The following is a 24,528-nucleotide window of genomic DNA, read 5'->3' as shown; positions in this document are numbered from 1 at the left end:
TTTTTTCCCATTCCCTCCACCCAAAAAGCAAATGTAAGCAGTAGGAGGCGGAGCCCCGCTTTCCTAGGGTCATTATCAGAATGGGGAGGGCCAGAGAAGTAATGCCACTTGTGTCTGTTTCTTTCAAAGGGAAATAGGTCACTGTCAGGATTCCTGAATCCTGCCATGCCTACCCAGGTGTCAGGGATCTTTTAGTGGCTTGTCTGAAATGCAGATATTTTCCCCTTGACTTTCTTACATCTGCTAGCTGACAAATAGATTTGGCTTCTTCTTTTAAAATGTAAAAAAAAAAAAAAAGAAAAGAAAAAAAGAAAAAGCACAGCACTTTATATTTAGCCACAGGCGCACGGAGCACCCGGCAGAAGCCGGGTTTCCTTGGATAACTGGGGCTCCGGCTCACAAATGCCTCCCGGTGTCTCCTGGACGCCAGCTCGCGCGCAGTCGCCTGCTCCATGTTAACCCTGCGTGGTGCTGCTTCCCCGATGCCCTGCTTGCTCGCCCAGCAGAGTGGCATTGCTCACATGAGGATCGCCGCCAGAGGTAGCCGGTTCTGAGAGCAGCCTCAGTCTGCGCACAGTTGCTTCCCAGCTGACAGACAGAATATGGGGTGGGCTTTGTCACCAGCACGCTGGGTCTGGCATGCCCAGCGATGCTTGGGGCTGCAGAGCGCCCAGACGCCCGCCACTGCTCGCCGGGTCCCAGCCGCGCCAGCTCCGAGGGGCCGGGCTGCGCGCCTAGCCTTCCTGCCCGCCGAGAGGGTTATATAATGAGCGGACTGCTGCCAAAGTCACAGGGAAAATGAAGTCTTTGTTAAATGCCTTCACCAAGAAGGAAGGTAAGGAGAAAGCTGTAGGAAGCGTGGGGTGCCTAGCGAGCAGCTGTGGGCTGCTTCTGTGGGGAGAGGGGACTCGGGTGCCTCCTCAAATTGCTGGTTGTGGTTCATCGCTCAAGGAATAATTGCCCCAGCTTTGTGATTTGGTTTGGCTTTAGCCGGGTCTGGAAGATTAACACAGATGAAGGTGCCTTTGTATTTTAGTGTGCTCCAAAGCCACCAGCCTCTGGTGGAACTGCATTCCAGAACATCTCATCCAGAGAGCCTGTGCCAGAGGGCACATTGGGAAACTAGGTCCTAGGGAAAATAGAAGAAGTTTTGGCTTTCATCCTCCAGGGCACCTGGAGAATGTGAGCACCTGCTAAGGAGGGTCAGGGCACATGGCTGGGTGCACCCACGGCATCCTCTTCCAGTGCCAGTTGCCAGTTCTGCCTGGCTGTCCCTGGCTGCGAAGCCATGGGGTGCATGAAGAATCCCTCTTTATCATACCTTATATGAATTTTATTGTGGGGAAGAAAAAAAACTGTATAAATAAATGCATGTAAGACAGCTAAGAAAATATCCACCCACCTAAGGGCTTGCAGATTGCCTGAAAGAAGGAAACCGTTGGGTGGCATATTAATCATTTTCAGACAGGAAAGAAGCTATTTTTAACACTTTATGAAAAAAAAAACATCCTTTGCGTGTATGGTCCCAGTCAGAGAGTTTTGTCAGACGGCAAGCTCTTTCTCTGATGAAACCAGGTTTCCAAAGAGGTGACTTTAAGAAAATTAAGAAGCTCACTTTCCACCCAAGCTCACTGTGAACTAAACACCAGAGATATTTCAGCAGCTGAGAAACTAATTTGATGAGAGGTTTGGCCATTAAGCAAAGCGATTTTCATTAAAACGTTCACCCTAATGTCACCTGTGTGGGTCCATTTGACTCACTTGCCTGGTCTTTGGGGTGAAATGTGTATAAATGTCCCGGCTGTTTTATTCTATGACCCTGCCTGCGTGGTCTCGCCTGCGTGAGGACATCCTGCCCCCTCCTTCCTTCGGAATGGAAATAGAATAGACTTGCTTCTTTTTCTAATGAGGCTTACCAAAATTCTCCATGTGGGACTTCGATTTTTAGAACCCATAGATGACATGAATCGCAGAGTGTTAAATAATGCTCTCTCTTTTCTGTGTTTCTATGGACTTTTCTTTCCTACAGAGTTTATCTTCCCAATGGGCAGGACATCGAGTCCCCTCCCCATTCCACTCATTTTTCCATTAAGGGTGTTAATACCTTACTGGTTACACAGTCAGAGAGGCAATCAACTGTACTGTTAGGGATGGGTGTCTCTACAGATGCACAGTCTCAGGGTACCATCATGTCCAGGTCTTGGAGCCGTGTGATACCCTCCAGGTGCCTCGCCCAAGGGGTACTCCTGGAAGCCCCAAGGTGCAGGGACCGTCTTATCATCTCCATATCTGCCAGCCTTTTGGCTTTCACACCAAAAGAGTATGCCCGCCCCGATCTCAGTGATTGACAAATGAGGCCAGCTGGGATAGCAGGGTCGCCTGTCCTTAAGGCCTTTTAAATCCCTTGCCTCTGTAAGTCCCAAGAGGACCACAGACTTCCTGTTGGTAACAATTATAGGCTTCATGGTGAACACTCTGAGACTTCTCAAGGTTCTACTCAGGGTAACGTCATCAGCAAGGTTTCCTTTGTGCCCAGCCAAACACACCTGATGGCCTGACCTGGCTATGATTCATTTGGGGGTGGGCTTCTGGGGCTCTATGCCTAGCTCTTCAAGAGCACAGACTCTTGGTCTATCCCCGGCCAGCCCCTGTGAGTCACATGCTGGAGAAACTGGGAGTTAGATAGCACATAGCCATGGCTTGGTGAGCATCTTCCCCCATCAAAAGCTTGCCGAGGAAGCAGGTTGCATGAGACATGCCTCTGTCACTGGAGGGATGAGGACTCTTTTCTACATCAAATGACCCCAAGCCCAACAGCTTCTTCCCCTGCCGTATGGCTTCCCACTTGGCATCTAGCTCTGATTCTTAGGACAGAGAAGTGTCTTGAGTCACAGCTGACCTGAAAGAGCACTCTCAGAGCCACCTCTGTCCCCGTGAACTATGCTGGGGCTATCTCTGTCCCTAGAAGGCCTGCCCAGGCCACTCAGTCCCCATGAGCAGTGTTGATGCTACCTCTGTCCTTTTGGGTTCTTTCAGTACCACCGTTATCCTTGTGAGTTTTGCTGGGATCACCTCTTGAGCTATGCCTGGGTCATCTCTGCCCCCATGAGTTCCTCTAGGGATACCTCTGTCCCTGTGAATTGTGCCATCTCTGTTCCTGTGAGCTCTGCAGGGCCATCTCTGACCCCGTAAAGTCTGCCAGGGCCATTCCATTCCCATTAACTGTGCCTGAACTACTTGTTCTAGTACTACTTATATCCTCATAATTCTGATGTCCAGATGAGTAAAAGGCTGTGGACTCTGTGATGGGGCAGAAATCTTAGCTCTCTATGAGGTGCCCACCTCTGACTTCTGACCTTGGGCAGCTCATACCATAGGCTGTCCTAAACTGTGGTGTTCTGCTTCTCCTTTGATTTCAGGGTTCTTACCCAGGTCAGTTCCCCGGAAGCCCTGGTTCTCTGGTTTCACAGGGTCCTGTCTGCAAAACGGAGCCCTAGCCTTGGGCAGCACAGGCTTTAAGGATGTAGGGGCAGAAATTCTGTAGCAAGGCTTCCCTGGGCATCAAGAGGCTAGGAGATGCACTGTGTCTCTGGCCATCAAGGCGAGGACAGCTACTGTCACTGTCATTGTAGCCTGGAGGGCCGCTCCTGAGAGACTCTGTAGAGATTGATTTCTTTTATTGACCAAGCAGCTGAACGCTCTGGGTGATATCAGCGTGAACGCCATCCCTTGAGGTGCCCAGGTTTGCTTTAGCTGAGTTGCTGGGTGTGTTGGACTCGGGAGTGTGAGGACCCAGCTCTGTCTAGACCTTTTCATGAGACGCTCAGTGAAGTGGGGCTACCTGCTACTGCTGCATGGTGCTAGGCCCCACTTGCTGGGAGAAGAAAGGGAAGATTCTGAGGTGTTGTGGTCTCCTTTACCTAAGTGATGGGGGTGGGGAGAAGTGACTGGCTTCCCTTGCGGGGAAAGCCGTGACCAAGGCTGTGGGCCCGAGTGGTTCATAAAGATGAAATGCCCCTTAGTCCCCATCCTGGATGTTGAATGCCCAAGATTAAAGTGACACAGGGCTGATTCCCTGAGGTCTGTCTGTGATTTACAGATGTCTTCTCTGTATCCTATGTCATCCTCTGTATGTCAGGATCCTAATCTCTGGATTCTGATGATTGCCGTTGCATGAGGTCATCCTAGTGACCCATTTTAATGTAGTCACCCCTGTAAAGGACTTCTTTCCACGCATAGTCACCTCCCAAGGTCCTGGTTTATACCCTGGTGTATGAACTTTGAACACACAGCTCTGCCCATTGCAGAGGTTTAGTCCCGTTTCTAGGGGATGATCCTGATCCGTGTAGTGTCTGAATGCTTAGTGACATGGGGAAGCCTGTCCTTACATGTGTCATGGCTGTGTCTTCCTGCTGAAGGCATGGGCTGGCCCAATGGAAGGCCTGACCCTGAGTCCCTTCCATCGAGGTCCTGGTTTGAGTTTTCATGTGCCTCAGTGTTCCTCTGCATTCATGTCGGGAGTGAGTCAGGCTTTGGGGAGCTCAGCAGCAGATCTTGCATCAAGCCTTCAGACCCATCACCGGTTTGCACGAGGGCTTGGATGCATGCACACCTGGCCTCCCTGTGTCTCTATTCCCTGGCATTACTCACCTGCCTCTCTCTTTCTCTTCTTAACCCAGTGCCCTTCCGAGAGGCCCCAGCTTATTCCAACCGCAGGCGGCGGCCCCCCAATACATTGGCTGCCCCCAGAGTTCTTCTGCGTTCCAATAGCGACAACAATCTCCATGCTGGTGCACCGGAATGGGCTGTCTGCTCTGCAGCCACCTCCCACCGAAGCCTCTCACCCCAGCTGCTGCAGCAGACACCCAACAAGCCCGATGGAGCCACGAAGAGCCTTGGAAGCTATGTCCCCGGGCCCCGGAGTCGCTCCCCCTCACTCAACAGGCTCGGTGGCACTGGCGAGGATGGCAAGAGGCCACAGCCACATTGGCATGTGGGGTAAGGAAAAGCTGGGTAATGGGCATGGGCTCCCGTGGGAGACAGCCATATATGTTTCTCAACTCAGGCTACCCCAGAAAACACAGAGGTTGTATTCTGCTCTGTGGGTCTGGGGGCTCTCTGCTTAGCCTGGTACCCTTAATGGCTATTCTTCAGCATGGGGGAGGATGCTGAGCTGTGCAGGGGCCTTATGCCCTTTCCAATGCCTTGACTCCTTGGTTCTTGAAGTGGCTTAGGGAACCAGGATAGAAAGTACAGTCTGTGGTGTCATACAGCCTGATGTACAATCACCACTGTCGTGCGCACTGTGTGCGCTCCAGTGACCACATGCTCACAGCAATGGGAAATCTCAGCCTTGCGGAAATCCCCGAGCCGAGGCTCAGAGCCACATTGCAGCACTAGAGACCAGCCATGTCCCCAGCAGCCTTGGCTTATGCCAAGTGGTAATTGTATCTGTTCAGCATGGCAGGGGCTTAGAGTCTCTCCACTCTCCTCTGAAGCAAACTAGAATGGGGCAGGCAAAGGGACCAGTCAGGGTGTCACAGCCTGGACCTTCCCTAGGAAAGGGGCTTCCAACCTACACAGCCAGGAGGGGACCTGCATCCCTATGTCCAGCTCTCAGACACACCACTGCCTTCCCGAGTTTCTTAGCCAAGAGAAGAGACTCTCAGGATTCAGGTCATTATGGAAGCCTGGAGGCCATGTTTGGTGGCCATCAGAGAGATTCAAGGCAGCAGGAATGGATCTTCTGGCTTCCTGTGATCCCTATGGCAGGCAGTGAAGGATGGCGGGATGCGGACAGGCACCTGCCATGGTCCTGTCTTCACTGGAGGATCCCGTTCTCCTTTCCCCAGTATCTTTTGTCTCTCTTTCCTCAGTCTCTTCCCTTTTGATTTTCTTTGCCCTGTTCTACCTAGTACAGTCTGACCCAGAAAGAGTGGGAAACGGTGTGCTTGTCCACAGTCTCTGCCCTGGGTCTCTGTGCTCACCTCTCCAGAGACGGCACCCTCTAGTGGCACCCAGAGGCACAGCTGAGTCACAATCCTGAGCCTCTTCTGGAGATTTGCATTTACCCTATGGAAACCCTAGGAGGTGGGTGGGGCAGTCCAGTACTTCCAGGCCTCTCTCAGCTGCCCAGATGTGGAAGAGTGCTTAACATCACAGGCTGATCTAGCTGTACTCGTCATGGGGACATTCCACTACTGTCTTTCCTGTCCTGAGTGACTTTCGCTTTGGCAGGGAGAAAGGCCTGGTGCTGGTGAGATCACTGGGGAGACAGTGGTATCCTTGGCCCATCACCAGTTGTGCTCATCTGGGTCAGGTTGCCTTTCCCAAGTCCCACCCATCTCTGGGGTTTCAGGTCGTGAGGTGAGGATAGTGACATTGACATCACCATCTATTCCCCCAACAAATGCCACTTCTTCAATTGGTATCAGGAAGGACACCCTCTTGAGACAACAAGGATCTCACATTGCAGAGCAAGGTGCTCAGAGACCATAAAACATTCTAGATGAGCCATGGACTTCAGAGCACCCAGGACAGTCTAGTATTTCCCCTTTAGGCCCTAGGAGATTCTGGGGTAACCACTTTGTCCATTCCAGCCTATCAGACATGGGTGTGAAGGTGACAGATTGCCCCGTGGCTCTGGTCTGTTTCTACCCATATGTTAACCCTCTGGATCCATAGGAACATGGGGATCTATCTGCACACTAAATCCTGCCCTCGGTGGAGCAGAGACATGGTGACCTCGGTGATGAGGAAAAAGGGCTCCCTCCCCTGCCTTGCATCCTGATCCCTGGGCTGCTCCAACAGAAATGGGAGGAGAGGGAGAGGGATGAAAGAGAATGAGGGAGGGGGAAATGAGAGAGGGGGGATGAAAGAGAGAGAGGATAGAGAGGAGAGAGAGAGAGAGAGAGAGAGAGAGAGAGAGAAGAGAGTTTTAAGTCCTGCTCTCCCTGGCCACTTTCTTGTCACCCACACCTAATGTGTGGTAGCATGTCACTCAGACACCATCAGTACAATGTCAGTAAGATACCAGGTTTATGGTTAGGGTAAGTGGGGCCCAATGAAGGGTGATCTGCACAGGGCAGACACATCCTGGCTGCTTGTGTACTCCGGGTCCAGATACCCCTTCTCCTTGTGTATTCTGCAGAGTGCAGTAGTCTGTGGCTCCTCTGGCAGGCCACACCTCCCTGAGTGCAGGAGTTAAAGCCCTCTACATTGGGCACTCCCTGTGTGCAGGGGTGTGTGTGTGTGTGTGTGTGTGTGTGTGTGTGTGTGTGTGTGTGTGCAGGTGTATGTGTGTGTTCCCCACCTTGCACGGGAGGCAGACGGGTTGATAGCAACACTGGCTTCACATAAGATGGGATTCAGACCTGGGGAGAGCTAGGGCTACTCTCTGGAGAGTTGGAGTCATCTGATAGAAAATGAGTGAGTATCAAGAAGGGATGAGACCCCATAAGTTCGTCAGAGAATGGGAAAACATGGGAAAGAACCTATGTTCACAGTAGCCATTTTCATAGAGTGAAGGGCTCTGGATTTGGGGTGAACCTAGCCTTATACACAGGAAGAACCCTCTCCCACCCAACTAGAGCCACCTGGACAAAGGAGGTACTCTTCCATGGTCAGCACAGTACTGGTACCCTACTTCCCACTTCATCCTCAAAGATACAGTGGGTCTGCCCACTGACGGCTGGTTGTCCTGCCTGTATCCTAGCCCCTCCTGAAGCAGTGTCTTCCGACCTGTTGAATGATGGCAAGTCCTGGGGATGGGCAGCTGGATGCAGGGAAAACTAAGGTCCTGGGATAAACCTCCTATGCTTCCTGGTGTGGTGTGTTTCTTCCTCTGAGTCCTAAATGGCCAGGAAAGAGCAGGATGGCATGGGTCGAGTCTGTAGGCATAGCAATGGTGGCTAACATGGCTCATCCACAGCTAGTGCTCAAGCCCCTGTATGCCATCTGCTATGCCCAAGCCCCAGCTAGCAGCACTTACAAGCTCCATTATCCCAGCCTTCTCCCTGAGAGACACTGATTTCAGCCTCTGCTCGGTGTCTCTTCTTGGCCATATCTGGATTTCTTTGGTTCTGCGCATCAACCCCATCCCCATCTTCCCAAGAGCAACCACAGTGCCTTCCTCCTTATAGAATGTCCCACCTCCATCCTTGGACCACTCTGGCCCCACCCTACTGCCAGTCATGGTGCCCTAATCTCTGGTTTGCCACGTGTTCGTCCAGATACCTTCCGTGGCCTCAGTTGCACTGCCTGACCCTCACCCTAGCTTAGACAGGGTGTGTGCACTCAAACCTTGACTTTGGTTGTCAGCCTGGTCTTAGCAGAAACATGCCTGGTTGGAGTGTGCTCTGGTTCACTCTGTGTGGCTTTTCCTGCCGTCTGTGCTCAGATATGTGTGCTGCCCTGTGATGGGCCACCTGGGAAGTTATAGATGAATGAGTAACTGATGGAGGAGTGAATGAATGGAGAGAGCTCAGTGTGTGGGTAGTTCCTGTTCACACAGGATAGCTGGGAAATGGCCCAATTTACCCTTCCCAGTTACCCCCAGAACAGAACGTTGGTTTTCTGGTACTGAATCTCCAGCAACCTAACCCTCAGACGAAAACAAGTCGGCTGGTACTCCATCTGGCTGCTCTTGGCCAGAACAGGAAGGAAACACAGATGCCAGGGCTGGGGAACTGCTGAACCATTCACACTGTGTGTGTCCTAGCTTGGCCTCTCAGGCCTGCACGTCGGAGACTGCCACTTACCTGGGGCTATAAAGGGGCTGTGACGCTACTGTTGCTCAAGGCAGCTCTAAGGAAAGCATGGCCCCTGGGCAGGAAGCGCCATTCATAAGACACCTTCCCTTGATGTGCAGACTTTCCTGTCTTTTACTATACTGCAGGATAGAGCATCAGGATGCGAGGGTTGCACTGACCTCCCTCCATGCGAAGTCATTATTTGTGGAACCTCTCTCCATCTGAGAAATGGGTTCAATGCTTCTACTTGCTACCTTGCGGGGGAGTTCATGACATTCGAATTAATAGTGATTATTAAGATGCTTCAACACCTACTTGGGACCACCCATCACCAGTGAACCTTTTACTGTGTGTGCGCGCCCTGATCCATGACCAATGATCCCTCTACCCCTGTTCTTGGAGACTTCTCAGGCCTCCAGACTGAGGGCTCAGAGCTAGCTGTCTGTAGGGTGAACTAGAAAACAGAGAGCCAGGACTGTGTTTACCTTGACTTCTGTGTCTGGAATAATGTTCAGGCACTGGCTTGAATTAGCTAGAGTACCCCATCACTCTGTTAATCTGCTTTGCAGTTTGCAGTTGCCATAGCACTGTGCTGTGGAGTGGATTCTTATTGATTCACTTTCATCATCACTCACGATGGGGAAACTGAGGCTTTAAGAGATTCACTGACTTGTCCGATATCTGATAATAGGGGATCAACTGGGCTTCGGGCAATGTTTCTTCAAATTTGGGTGTGTGAGTGAAAAGATGGTATTGGGTTATGCAGAAAGGTGGGCAGATGAGTGGATGAACAGGTGGTTGAGAAAGACTAAGTAGATGGATGATGGATGGCCATGTTGGTAAGTGGATAGGTGGATGGATGGATGGATGGATGGATGGATGGATGGATGGATGGATGGGTGGGTGGATGGATATGTGGAAAGATAGATACATAGATGGATGGATGGATCCATAAAGTCCCAAGATGTGGCTGACAAGGCAAAGAGAGGCTATGCAAGGAGATGATGCTAAGGTCGTACCCTGTCCTCTATCTCCACCTTACCCTTGGCATCCTTTTGGTCACATAACCCACTCAGGTACCTCTGCCTCCAGAATTCTGTAATGACTGCATCCACGATTATGATTTAGAAAACCCTGAGTGTGTCAGGGGTGCACTGCGGGGGAGGACCCCAGCTACATGCAGCCTTCCACCTCCCCCAGTGTCCACAGAGCCCAGGCATGTCTCCAGGCCCTGCACCCATTCTTTAAGAAGTCAGGAGGCCTGACCTTTTTTTCCTCTTTGTTTTACATGGATGAAGGGTAGATCCCGGCTCTGGGGCAGGCAGGCCCTGAACATTCAGTCCCCATCCATTCTCACCAGCATTGTAAGTGAGATCCTAAATTTAATATGCCACAGCCCCAATTTCAAGTCTGTAGACTGGGTCCCTCGAAGACGTCAATCAGGGTCCAGTGACTGCATCCCATGGTGATTCCGGTTGGAAAAGTAAGAACCCATGGGTTATTGACCAGATAAAGTAAGAAGTACAATTAAATATAACGGATCACACCTTTGCAGTTCTGTAAGAGTACCCCAAACCACAGGGCCTGTGTACACATGGGCAGTATAGCACAAAAGGCAACTGGGAAGACAGTATCCATAAGGGATTGCTTAGGTAGGGCTGGGTAGGCATGCCTATGAGGAATGTCTTCTTACTGCTTTACTTGATATTGGAAGACACACCTAGGCTTGGGGTCCCGGGCTGGATGAGAGAGGAGAAAACTGGCTGTGTTCATTTCTCTAAGCTCTTGACTAGACGGGTTGTGCTAGCTGTTTGAAGCGCCTGTCTTGACTTCCCTGCAGTACTAGACTGTGACCCAGAATCACAAGCTACATCAACCCTTCTTCCCCCATGTTGCTTTCTTGTCAGAGTGTTTTATCACACAACAGAACTGAAACTAGGGCAGAAATTCACCTTCGCTAATCAAAGAGCATCCTGTCAGCTTTGAGAAATTCCCCGCAAGCCCGTTTTCCACTGGTCCTTGTGTTAAGTGACTCCTTCCTTTCCTTGCATGAAGCTCAAAGCCACTCCTGTGTGTTTGGAGGCCACAGCATCTGTAGGTCCAGAGACCAGAGCTGGTGATTTGGGGTCCTGTTCTCACTTTGGAACCCTCACTTATGCTTTAAATGACCACTTTTTTCCCTTGGTCAGTACCCTCCTGGAAGGTTCCAGCATTGTGAAGGTGCTGCCTTCCTGGCATTAAAGCTTTGGGATCTTGTCCTGACATCCTCACATGTTTCTTTATGTGGTCATGTTTGTGTCCAAAAAAGTGACAGGAAGCCACTCTGAGGCAATACCTGCTTAGGACGTGGGTGAGCACTTGTCCCCAGCATGTGACTGTTAGTCCATCACCTGTTGGAATTCACTATGCCTCACGGTGAGGATTCCACAGATTGCCACAAGTGCGGACCCTCACCCTCTGCATCCCATTGTTGGTAAAGAGTAAGACTTCTTGCTATTGGGGGAAATGGGCCTGGAACATGAATTCAGTACAAACTGCTGATGTAAGAAAGTGGCCAGAAGGATGTCCATGATCATAAGCACATTTGGTGGAAGATTCCATGTGTATCCTAACCAATATGACCAATACTCACAGTAAATTGGAAAGACACAGCGAAGCAGCACCTCACTTGCTTTCATTACTGTAGTAAGACCCTCACAAGATTTCCTGTCTTCTCTACTATCTGAGCATTCTGAAGTCATTCTCACCATGCATCTCCAGAACCTTCCATCTTCTCTGTGAACCATTGACACTCCCTCTTACTGTCTACCTCTATGGATCTCACAGTGGGGACCACATAGGGATGAAATCACACAGCTTATGGTCTTGTGTGACTGCCTTTGTCAAGAATCATGTCCCCAGGGTTCATCCCTGTTGTGGCACATGTCAGAACATCCTTTTACTGACTGAATAATGTTCCATTGTGTGCTGTTCATCCGGCATCCATCTGTGGACACCTGGGCTGTGGATGATGCTGCAAGGGACGTGAGGTGCCAATGTCCCTTTGAGACCCTGCTTTACGTTCTTGGGGATGTACCCAGCAATACAACCATTGGGTCCTCTTGAGTCTTTTCAGCACAGACGCCGTCACTGGCCCACATCTGTCATTGCTATCTGGTCGCACAGGTACCAGCAGGGCCACTCTTAGCCTAGTGTTTATAGATTGCATTGACTGTGATTGACAAAGTGTGACTTTCTTCTATTTTATACCTTGCTGCCTGATTCAGGTCACCCTTCACTCCTGGTGCCAACAAGGACTCCCTCTCAACCTTTGAGTACCCAGGGCCCAGGAGGAAGCTGTATAGTGCGGTGCCCGGGAGACTCTTCGTCGCCATCAAGCCATACCAACCCCAAGTCGACGGCGAGATCCCCCTTCATCGAGGTGACAGAGTCAAAGGTCAGTCTTTGTCTTCTGCTTCTAGAGAAGGCAGGGCCTGTCTGCCTCCGGAAACAAGGTGGTGAGTCTTCTGAAGTCAGGGCAGAGTTCAAGCATCAGTTCAGCAGGGTCTGCTATGGGAAGTGTGGACTCTTGGGAGAGCAGAGAGACTCTCACTGGTCCCTGTCATTCAGTGTCCCCAGTACTGGGTCTTTAGGGATGGAAGATGCCCACACACTCCTGGGTCCCTTGTAGTAAGTACAGGGAAGAGCCAAACTGGGGCCCGGTGAGTCAAGCTTCTTTCCAGCCTGAAAACTCCATGAGAAAGTGGGTTTGGGGCAGCCCGTGGCGTAGGTGTAGGTTTGATGAGCAGAGGAAATCAACCAAGTGAAAGGAATTCTCCAGACAGGATTCTGAGGACTTTTGTGGACAAGCTGAGGAGCCCAGCATTCTCCCAGAAGTCCTAGGGATCTGGTGATCGCTCCTGTACAGGTGAGGGGAGCCTATGAGCGCGACAGGAAAGCATGTATAATGGTAAAGTGTGGAGAGAGGAGGGGGGTGACTTCAAAGCCTGTGGCTGAAGGTCACAGAGGGACCTGGAGAAGAGTCAGGTGGGGACTTCAGGGGCCACATAGCGGAAGATAAAGCAAGAAGGACCTTTAATTGGCCAACAGGCCCAGGCCCCAATACCGGACACAAGGTGAAACAGAGGTGGACGATGACTTCTGACCCTCCCCTCCCCACCTGGTCATTGTTTAGCCCACAGCAAAGGATACATAATCTCTTTGGTCTGTGCACTCACCTGGGGCTACTGTGAGGTTCTGGGGAGTTCTGGAGAGTGTGTACCCCATCCTTTCCCAGCCCGGGCACTCAGCTTCCATGCTTCTGTGCCTCTGAGCCTCTAACAAGTCCCTAGTGCCCTGTTCACTTCTTCAAGTTCACTTACTCTTTCCTCCGAAGCCCCCTTCCCCCATCTCGTTCCTCCTGTGAGGTTCATAATTTCAAAAATGATGTTTTCTGCACTTTTTGAGCATCAGCTTTAAATTGCTTCTTTCTCATTGCGGCGCCTTCTTAGGACTCTGCTGGGGTTTCTATTCATTGGCTACATGTGTTGTTTTACAACAGCAGCACCGTGGCTTGGCGTACACACGGCGTTAAAGATCCCAGTGTGATCATTCCACCAGCAAGCACACGCAGGATGTCTACACTCCCCCACCCCATTTGCTTTTGCCTTTCTCTCAAGGACATGCTTTGTTCTCCTCATTCACGTACCCAGTAACTTTCATTTGGGTTCTAAACGTCAGCCCTTTCCCTGACATGGACTGTCCTCACTGTCTTCAGGGTCTGGTTCTAGTTCTAACTTTCTGGTTCTTCCCAGTTCTTACACTGTGGGTTTTTCTCTACACTGCTGGCCTCATTGTGGGACTCTGCCCTGCCCAGTATGGAGCTGGGGATATAGGGACTCTGGTAAAGCTCTCTTCGTGCTGTTGAGGCAAGGGAGCATTCCCCTAGAGTCCGAGGGCCTCTGCAAGGGCTAGGCCCTCCTGATGGTGGCTGTTTGCATTATTAGGCTTTGGAATTGTTCTCTACTCTGGGGTCTCATAGAATCCTTCTTCACTGTGCCCATAAGGTCCCTGGACTGTGCCAATGTAGTTTAATGCAAGAATTAAAATCTTCATGTGGGATATGGTTCTAAATTTCAGCAATACCACCCACCAGGGGTCAGGTCCTTTTCCTGTATAAGTCGGTGATGTGAGTTGATCTTCCAGCAGGCACACGGGGTGTCAGACTCACCAGCAATACACGGGGTGCAGCGTGCTGGCTGCTGGACGAGCGGCTCCTTGACAGCTTCATCTTTAGCGTTCACTCAGTTCCACCACAAATGGTACTTCGAGCATCCTTGATGGGGCTGGGGCTCCAGCCGAAAAGTGTTTCCTGAGCAAGCAGGAGGACTTGAGTTCAGGTCCGCAGTCCTCATGTAAAAGGCCAGGTACAGCAGCATGCACCTGAAATCCCAGCTCTTGAGGAACAGAGACAGGTCGATCCTGGTGCCCCTTGCCAATCAGTCTAATAGAATTGGGGAGCCCCAGGTTTCATCAGAGACCTTGTCTCAAAAAGTACTGCAGGAAGGTGAGTGAAGAAGACACCTCATGTTAACCACACAACCAGACATACACAAACACCACAAACACACACACACACACACACACACACACACACACACACACACACACACGGGTGCACATATGCCCTTACAGTGTGACCCTTCCTGGACTAGAGCCTATTTCTAACCCTATCAATATAGCAGGTGCATAGATAGCTCTGGATAGATGCTGTTCACATCAGTACTGTGGCCTCTCGAGACGCACCTCACATCCCCTGACTTTGCAGATTGCAGAAGAGCATTGTAGAGATGCCGTGGGGAGGTTTCCATCTGAGCTGGTAGTGTCACTAGCTCCACGGCTTGTGTGACCCTTAGATCACTTGTGTGGAGCTGGCAGAGTTAGGCCAGAGGCACAGAGGCCCACGAAGCCCAGGTTTTGAAGACCTCCCACCACCTCTGTCCGGCAAGCCTGTCCTTCCCAGCCTGTGCCTCTCGTGGCCATTCTCTCAAGTACAAAGCAGCTGGAGCCGTTGCCAGGCATGGCAGTATTTGGAGTAAACTGGTCCTTGGCACTACCCCAACTTACTCATCATTGCCTGGGTAGCACTGGGAGCCAACTGGATACAGCCCCTGCTGATCCTGGACAGGCAGCCCCAAGGCAGCAGTACCGGCTGTCCAGGAGGTCAGGGTGACTGAACATCCAGGCTAAATCCAAGCTGAAGGGGGCGTATGTGTGGATTGGGCCTGGATGTGTCCCAATCACCCTCCAGGTCCTCACTCCTCCAAGCTCCCAGCTGGTTTTCACACCCAGGCAAGGCTAGGAGGGGAACTCCCACCCCTGCACACCTGTAGAGAGGAGCCTTCTGTGGGGGCTGTTGTCTGGATAGTGAGACTGGACCTGTAGAAAGTGCTCCCACTAGTGACTTAAAGGGCTGTGCTGAGGTAGATGTAAGGTTAGAACGGTCCTTCCTTCTAGAAGGTTCTGAGTGCCAAGTGCACCCCTCCTCAGGAGGGATTAACTGGCATGCAGTGTCTTCATCCTGCCCTCTTTCTGTTCAGAAGTGCTGGTTCTTCCCTGACCCCTTCCAGGGCCTTTAGAGGCAGCTGTTCCTTGCCCTCCCAGTCTGCTTCTGTCTCCAGGTCTGGCCTAGATGAGACTCTTCTGCCCAAGTTCATTACTCCGAGCCCAGTGCAGTTTCTTTGTCTGCGGTGTAGGGGAGACTCCCTCTTCTATACCCATTGCCTTAAACAAGGAGAACACACTTTGCTATTCTGAAATAAGTCATTGATTCACAAAGAAGCCAAGCCTGACTCCCTCTTTATTAGGCAGGCTGTGTCTGATCCCACACAGACACACCCACTTCCATAAGACACGCCCTCACAGGCACACCCACTTCCATAAGACACGCCCTCACAGGCTCACCCACTTCCGTAAGGCACGCCCCCAAGGCACACCCACTTCCGTAAGACACATCTTCACAAGCACATCACTCTTACATGGACATGTCTATTCCCACACAGGTGTATCTTACCTGACTCTCCTGGCATCCTGTAGTTTCCTTGTCCCCTATGTCACTAAAATGCCACAGAGAGCAGAGCTAGTAAATCCTAAAGTGCCAGAGGTGCCTGTCAACCTCTGTATGCCTGCCTGTACTCACTGGATTTTTGCCTTTTCTGTGTACCTCATCCTGTGTGCCATACCCAGACTGTGCTTGAGGGGAATCACCCGCACAGCTAAGTTCAGGGTTCCTCCAGAGCAAGCAGTGGGACCATGAGCTAAATAGTATTCCTCTCTAATAAGTGAGGAAACTGAGGCACGCAGTGATTAAACAAGCCATCCCACATATGGCACAGGTAAGGTGTGGCATAGCAGAAGAGGATGCCAGTCCGACCTTAGCATCTCACTTCTTGCTGGGTGTTTTGAAGCAACAGGGTTGGAACACTGAAGGCTCTGAGGTATGCTCATGAGGGTGTCTTCGTAGGCCTTGCTGCACAACCCAGCTCCTCCACCCAGGGCCACACCCCAGGATAATGTCCTTGGGTCCAGAGCTCGGAGGCTAAGCTGACTGTCCTCTGGCTGAGCTGTGTGGAGGGCAGAGGCTACCTCTGTGAGTCCACACTTCGAGGAAATTGCTTCAAGCAAACATGATGGTATCAGTCAGCATGGAAATAGCTTGTCTCTTTTATTTGGGTCATTTCCTCAGATTACTGGACAAGAATTTACAGTCAGAGTTTGCTGTTCTGTTTCTTTCAAATCTGCAGCCTGGGCAGATCTTTATCTGCCATTTAAGGTCAGAATAATGAGGAAGAAATACTTGTGCTGGGAACTCTGTTTCTCCACGATAGGGCCTTGAGTCTCAAATAATTTCAAGGCAGATTAAGATGTATAGACAGGATAGCAAGCTCCTTCCCATAACCATGTCCGGACAACACATATCTGTTCTGAACAGGTCATCCCAGCTTTGCCTTCATAACTGAAATCTTTATTCTAATGGAGCTAGAGGGTACTATGAGGTCCTTGGAACCCTGCCCCAGCCCCTGGTACACATGGGTATGTGTATACACACACACACACACACAAAGAAGAAAATAAAATAGGGCTTTACTCTCCCCCATCACCCAGTAGATGGGAGAGATTCATGGGCTGGGCTGCCCTGTCCCTTGGCACTGTGTTCTCTGAAGGCTACTCACCTGCCAAGCTGCTGGCAGTGCAAGCCCTCGCTTGCTCTACCTGTTGTCTGGTGTCTCGTTGCTTAGTCCCTTCTGCCCCCATTACTGATGTCTCTCTCCTTTCTGTTACCTCTAGTTCTGAGCATCGGCGAGGGTGGCTTCTGGGAAGGCAGCGCCCGTGGCCATATCGGGTGGTTCCCGGCTGAGTGTGTGGAGGAGGTGCAGTGCAAACCCCGGGACAGTCAGGCAGGTAAGGTGGCCTCACAGGGCCAGGCCCAATCATGGGGGCTGCTTGGCCGGAGTGTGTGGCAAGGGCGTGGCTGTGGCTGCACTGTGGAAGGCCGGGTTCCAAACCCAAGGCTTCTCTGTCTCCTTGCAAATGGCTTGGCTGGTTCCGTTCTAGTGGGCGTCATCTAAACTAGAACCACTGGACAAGTTGGTGTGCAGGGTCTGTTAAAGGGCAGTCATTTGCATATCTGGTGCAAATCTGGAACATGAACTTGGAGTGTATGTCCTTGTCACCCTCAGGAGTCTCTGGGGTTGGGTGAATGTCTTTTTTTTTTTTTGCCATCAGATTGGGTATTAAAACACAGGTCGCTTCCTACTAATGAGCAGCGCTCTCCAGACCTACCCAGGGGATACCATACAATGTTCACAGCCAAACATATCCTGGCATCATGCGTTAGAGCCATTCCTCAAACCTGCCTGACTGAAAAACCTTGCTCTGATAGAAAAGCATTGCTCTGATCACAGTGCCAGTGGGCACTTATATGAAAAGGTCTGGGGGAAGCAGAGACACCTGAATCTTGGACAAAATAGACTCCGTGGTGACTTGTGATCATTTATAAGATGGTCCCCAAAAGTAGCCACATGGCCTCTGCAGATACTGTGTTGTCTATGTGGCCCCTGAACTTGGCTCAAATGTGCCCTTCATGAAGTCTTTAGAGGTTCCCTGTCTGATGCTCCACAGGGAATCCCTGGGTCCTGGTCAGGCTGCCTGGGCCAGGGTGGGTCTAGGAACACATGCTGTGTGAAGCACCCCTGTCTTTGGGCTCCTTCAAGCCTGCCTGGCTTTGGAGAGTCTGTTGGTTACTCAGAAAGCTTTTCTCTGAGAACTTGGCCTTGAGTCAGTAGGGTCCTTGTGTCCTGAGCCTCTCTCTATGGGGCTGCTCAAGTGCAACTGCTAGGTTGTATTCTGTATTATCTAACACTGGACCTTTTTGTTTGCTTGCTTATGTTTAAGATATAGTTGAGATAGTCTGACGCAGCCCAGGCTGGCCTCTAATTCCCCATTTGGCTAGGACGATCTCGAACTTTGGATCCTCCTGTCTCCTCTTCTCATGTGCTGGGGCAGTAGGTATACACTACCAGGACTATATGGTGTTGGGAATGGAGGGTTGGACTCAAGGTTTCATGCATGCTAAGCAAGCTCTCTATCCACTGAGCTACATCCCCATCCCATCCAGCCAGACCGTGAAACACAAGACTGAAAGTGATGTCGTATGGGGTGGCAGATAGGCAGTCGGTTAGCAGGTGGCAGGAGCACATTTTGCTGAATGGGGCCATGAGAGTACTACTCACCAGGGAGCAACTGATCTGTCCTAGTGCCTAACCTCCATTCAACCTGCTCTGGTCCCACCTTCCTCCTGCAAAGCAGGCTGTCCTGCCCCATCTTTGACCTTGTCTTCATTGCCTATTTCCTTGGGCCCCTGCTGTTTGGAGTGAGGACATCCCTTCCTCCCCTCCCATGCTTACCCTCAGAGACAATGGATCACCCCAACCTTTGCTTTTCATTGTAACTGCTGGCTGAGCTACACCTGAACAGGGTAGTCCTAGGCGTTACACGAGGGGTCACTGGGCAATCCTACTTCCTTCATCTTTTGGAGAATAGTGGCTTAGAACAGGCTGGAGGGTGAAGAGCAGCCTTCCCTACCTATCTGCCTGCCAACCTTGGGAGAGATTACAGCCTCTTTGGGCCCCACTGGCAGTGTCCCCAGACAGAGCAGATTGATACTCGTCTCATAGTAAGTACTTTTGGGGTGATGAAGAGATTCCTTGTTGGGCTCCATGCTCCTGCTCGGATCCACACAGTGGTGTCCTTGGTCAAACAGAGTTGTGTGCCTGGCTTGGTGCTGGCTCCAAGGTCCCCCTGAGGACCATCCTCACATTCTGATCTGTCTGGAAGCATAGAGTGGATCTTGGCAGTGCCCAAGCTATGTCATGGAGCAGTGATGTCTTGTGAGTCTGTGTCACCTCTTCCTGAGTGCCACTACCTCTAGGTCTCATGAAGTATAGAAAGAGTTAAATCACATAGCTTCCTGCCTGTTAAGATCCATCAGTGGCACGAATCCATCCCCTTGCTGTGTGGAAGTCAGGAGACTCGGGTCTCACCTGGCTTCAATAAAAACATCAGTGTGGTTGACTCCTTCCTGGAATCCCTTAGGGGAGAGAATCTGTTTTCCCACTTTCTGGCTTCTCGAAGCTACATCCTTGGCTGTGGCCTCTTTTTACTTCTGAGGCAGCAGCTGTGGGTGGGGCCACTCTCTGGCTGCATCTCTCAGACACACCCCCACTGCCTCTCTGTCACCTTTAGGGCCCAGCAGGCAAGGTCCAAGCTGCCTAATAGGCAGCTCCAAGTCCATCTGCAACCTCAGTTGTCTGTTAAGTGTCTGTGTGTCAAGAGGGTGACATCTCAAGTTCTGGGAGTTAGGTCATGGGCATCTTTTGGATAGACGAGGAACATCCTTCTCTCCAAGGCTATTGGCAAATGTGACCGAAATCACTTTTTTTTTTTTTGTAGCATAGTAGGCCATGAGTTCTGCCAGCATCCCTCGGAGAGGGAAGGATGAGGACAGTGCTCATGGAAGTGGAACTGGGCTGGGCCTCCAGGATGGGAGAATGCGGATAAGCATGGCTTCTGTTTGCCCTGTGTCTCCTAAGGCTGTGACTATTTTTCTAGTAATTTCTTTTGTTGAGCATTCAGTAATAATATACATGGGGCCTGGAAAGGATTCAGTATGTTCTGACCTGCACAATCCCGAGTCTCTTGCTGCAATAGAGATGTGTGTTTTCCTCAGCTTTCTAGCTTATGTCCAAACTGTCCACTCACAGGTCTAGACTGTCTCCCCAGAAGTCTAGACTGCCCCCTCACAGAGCTCTACACTGTCTCCCACAGAGGTCTAGACTGCCCCCACAGAAGTCTAGACTGCCCCCAACAAGAGGTCTAGACTGTCCACCCACAGAGGTCTAGAACTGCCCCCACAGAGTTCTAGACTGTCCACCCACAGAATTCTAGACTATCCACCCACAGAGTTCTAGGCTGTCAACCCATAGGGTTCTAGACTGTCCCAACCACAAAGTTCTAGGCTATCCACCCACAAAGTTCTAGATTGTCCCTACCACAGAGTCCTTGTGCACAAGATTCAGCCTCAACCTATGATGATTTAATTGGGAAACCCTAGAACCTTTAGGACATGGAGGAGGAGGGCTAGGTGGGAAGAAGGTCAATGTGAAGGCATGGCCTTTGACAGAAATTTTGGGGCCCCACCCCTTAATCTCTCTTTCCTTCTTGGCTACCATGAGGTAAACAGACTACCCTATGACATGCTGTGTAGCCACAGACCCAAAGCAACAGGGACAAGTGAGCAAGCGCCGAATCCCCTGGTTGTAAATTTTCCCTCTTTATAGACTGATTAGCTCATGAGTTTTGTCACAGTGATCGAACGTTCTCCCTGGCAGCCGTCTGGCTATCCCTCTCATCCCATCAGAAGCAAGCAGTTTCCTGAATCCTGTCACCAGGCAGGGGTTGTGTCTGTTGCTGGATTCCAGGTCTGGTCTGGACTTACTCATCCAGCCAGTGTCTGCAGTGTTGCGTTGTGGTCGCTTGCGTGTTGCTGTGTAGCATTCCCTTATTTATCGTTTTCTGTGAGCGTGCAGGGTTCTCTGCCTTCCTGAAGATCGCTGATTGGCTCCCGTGTAGGCTGCTGTAAATTAAGCTGCTGGGCGCATTGCCATACAAGTCTCACTGTAGAAGTCTGGTCTGACTTCCCCTTGCTTCCCTGGGTGACGTCACAAGATAGGTTCATGGTTAGTTTCATAGGAAACTGTTATACTGTTATATGTAGCTGAGGAAATAACTCAGTCGGTGTAGCATGTTCTGTGTGGACCTGATTTCCATCCCTAGAACCCATGAAACAATACCTGTAATCGCAGCACCAAGGAGGCAAAGACAGAGGATCATCGGCTAGACAGTGTAGCTCAGTGGGCAAGTTCCAGGCCAGTGAGGGACTGCTTCAAAAGCCAGGCAGGTAGCATTGCTGAGGATAACACTGGAAGTTGTCTTCTGGCCCCTCCATGCATGTGCACTTGGGTACCCCCTGTATAGATGTATATATGCACACACAAATATGTACTTACATGTAAGACCACTGGATGGGAGGAAGGGAGGGAGGGATGAAGGAAAGGAGAGAGAGAAAGAAAGAAAGAAAGAACACCAGTTTTTGGGGGTGTTAGCCTCTCATAGTGTCAGTCTCCCGCAGCAGCCTGGTGGGTGTGAAGTTGCTTCTTATTGTGAGGGTCGCCTGCATTTCCCCAATGGCTTTTGTGGTTAGACCCCTTCTGCATGATTGCCACATGCATGGCTTCTTTTGAGAGTTCTCTATCTGTTCCGTTGTTGCCATTTCTAACTGGAGTTCTTACCTCACGTGCTAGGTGTGTGGTGATTTTCTTGTACAGCCCTTGCTTGTCAGGGTTCTGTCAGGGCTGCTGTAAATGTGTCTCCCAGTCTGTGCCTTGCCTTTTTGTTTTCTAATTGTGTCTTTTAATGAGAAGGTTTTTAAATTTTAAATGAAGTCCAATTTGTCCCTTTTTACCCTTTTCATAGTTAGTACTTTCTGTGACTTTTTTTTCTGATACTGGAAATTTGCAGACCTTGAATATGCATAGACTCCAGAAGATGGTTCGAATATTGTTTTGGTGTTTCCAGCCAGCTCGCTCTTTCCGCACAAGGTCAGCCTTGTCTGAGCTGTGGGAGCCCTTTGTCTTTGTGCATGGCAAAGCGAGAGTGCTATTGAGCATTCCGCAGAACAGGCAAATAGCTCAAGGACTAAACCCACCAAGAAGGGGCATGTGCAGGGCACCTTATCCCTGTTGGTAGGACCGTGAATTCCTGTCACCTAAAGACGGTTGTCAGAGGCTGAGGACCAACAGCAAAATGAAATGGTAGCGCTGGTGTATCTTAAAATTATCATTGTTATTTTATGTGTGTGGATGTATGTTTATTCAGCTTACACTTCAGCATTGCTGTTCATCATCAAGGCAGTCAGAACAGGAGCTCAAGCAGAACAGGAATCTGGAGGCAGGAGCTGATGCCGAGGCCATGGAGGGGAGCTGCTTACTGGCTTGCTCCACATGACTTTCTCAGCCTGCTTTCCTATAAAACCCAGGACCACCAGCCCAGGGATGGCACCACCCACAATGGGCTGGGCCTTCCCACATTAATCATTAATTAAGAAAATTCTCTTCAGGCTTACCTCCAGCCCAATCTTATGGAGACCCTTTCTCAATTGGGGTTCCCTTCTCTCAGCTGATTCCAAGCAGTGTCACGTTGACACAAAATTAACCAGCACACTTCCCTTACAGAGGTCACTGAGTGGCTCTGGATGGATTTCTCCATGGGGCTTGTGAAGGCTTATGATGGCCAAGGGCCTGTGGAAATTATGACCGTCATATTCACATTTCCTGTGCGTGAGAGAGAGCAGCATGGCTCAGTTTACACACTCTCACTCGTTCTCACACATCAGCCTGTGGAGTTGGCAGCAGAGTAGCCCGTGACTACGAGGCTATGTGTGAGGCAGACAGCACTCTAGGACTTCCGGGTTAAACATGCACATGTCCCTCCCCCAGCTTCCTGAAGGTCAGACCCTTCAGGTCAGGAACAGCAGCTTCTTTGTCCTACATGATACATGCCAAGGACAATGTGATTGCCATTGACTCCTCATATCTATGGAGGGATAGTGTGGTGATAGACCAGAAAACATGTCAGCTGTTGTCTAGAGTCTCAAGTCTCCCACCTGTATCAGGCAGAACCATGCCAGCTGCTGTAACAAAGAGGCCGACTGTCTCAATGTATGAGACAGCACCCCCACCCCAGGGCCTGTTCTATCTTCTAAGATGTCAGTTTTCTTGTTGACTAGAAATTATGGAGTGGGTGACAGCTGGACCCTTCCTTCTTTGAATGCTGAAGCTGAACAGAAATTGGGGGTTCCCTAGAGGTGGGTGTTGAATAAGAACCTAAGATAAAGTCTACCAATCTTAGTGGCACACAGATGTCATCCCAGCACTCAGAGGTGAGACAGGACTATCACAAGTTCAGTGCCAGCCAGGGTTACACAGTGAGTTCAAGGCCAGCCTGGAATATATAGTGAAACCTCGTCTCCAAAGGAAAGAAAGAACTCCAAAACTAGCACCTGGTTTCTGGAAAGGAATCAGTGTGGCAAAGCCAGCATGCACATGTGATGCATGCTGCATCACATCATGATTCATCTTGATTCCATGATGCATCTTGCATGTAAATAGAAAACATTGCTGGCCCTATTTCTCCCCAGCAGAGTTTAGTGGCTGAGATAAAAAGTTAGTTGTTAGTTCCTCAGCCATGATAAGCCTGGGTCAGGAACCTGGCCACTGGTGACTGTGCCCCTCTGTAAACAATGGATCAGTTCTTAGGGTTCATCTGCTCTCCTGATGCCTGTGTTCCACTGCCCACCATAGTCACTAAGTATTTTTGTGGTGTCACTCACAGCGCTATGGTGTGGAGCCTTTACAGAACACATGGCTACAAACCTTGGTATCATAACAGCAGCCTTCAGTCCTTAGTTTAGATTTTCAGGTGACCTTTGTGATCTTCAAAATAAACTTGGGATTGGGGATAAATGAGGTGATTACCCCCATTTTCCACATGAAAGCTAGAGAGATGTATGTCTAGTGAGTACTGAACCACCACCTGAATATAAATAGTCCTGAATCAGAGGTCTTTCCCTTCGCCAAGAAGGCTGACGTGGCTACAGAACATCAGCAACCCTAGGGAATGATGTGACTCGGTAGCTGTGGAGTTGGGCAGTTAGGAGGTAGAGATGGTTGTGGCAGTATCAATAATGGCTGATGTGGGGATGGTGTAGTTGACAGTGATGTTGGTGTTCCAGCTAGGGCTGTGTTGATGGTGTTAAAGACGGTGGTCATGGAGATGGTGACAACAATGATGATGGTGATGGTGATATTAATGATGGTGGTGACGATGGTCGTAGTGATGATGATGGTGATATAAATGATGGTGGTGATGTTGAGGGTGATGATGATCATGGTGGTAGCAGTGCTAATGGTGGTATTATTGATGGCTGTGGTGAGGACAGTGATGATGATAATGATCACATGACAAAAGATGGCTAATGCTAACCAAGTCTGGCACTATAGCTTGGGGAGCCATGCTGTTGTGAGCATAGATTGAGTGTTCTACTCCCTGCCTGCCTCTGCCCAGCACTCCCCTCCCTTCCTGGGAGGTCCCTGACTGCTCTGTGCACTCCTAAAGTTCCATT

General features: G+C 50.4%; 1 protein-coding gene across 10 annotated transcripts in view; it reads left to right on the top strand.

Annotated features, from left to right (window-relative positions):
• The window catches only part of Shank2 (SH3 and multiple ankyrin repeat domains 2), a 439,464-nt gene that overhangs the window by 184,670 nt on the left and 230,266 nt on the right, over window positions 1–24,528 (top strand). For 7 of the 10 annotated variants that reach the window (XM_087908252.1, XM_087908251.1, XM_087908250.1 and 4 more), the window contains 3 exons: window positions 4,680–4,998; window positions 12,017–12,186; window positions 17,076–17,189. In XM_087908252.1, coding sequence (XP_087764378.1) covers window positions 4,680–4,998; window positions 12,017–12,186; window positions 17,076–17,189 — 603 coding nt within the window. Of the gene's footprint in view, window positions 1–117; window positions 836–4,679; window positions 4,999–12,016; window positions 12,187–17,075; window positions 17,190–24,528 lie in introns of those variants that run through there. The other 3 variants (XM_087908255.1, XM_087908254.1, XM_087908253.1) reach the window with 1 other exon arrangement.

This window comes from Myodes glareolus, chromosome 7, assembly GCF_982192425.1.
Source record: "Myodes glareolus chromosome 7, mMyoGla1.1, whole genome shotgun sequence".
In the NCBI taxonomy this organism is placed as follows: Eukaryota; Metazoa; Chordata; class Mammalia; order Rodentia; family Cricetidae; genus Myodes; species Myodes glareolus.
Note: the sequence above shows the minus strand (reverse complement) of the source record. Positions and strands in the feature narration are given on the sequence as shown.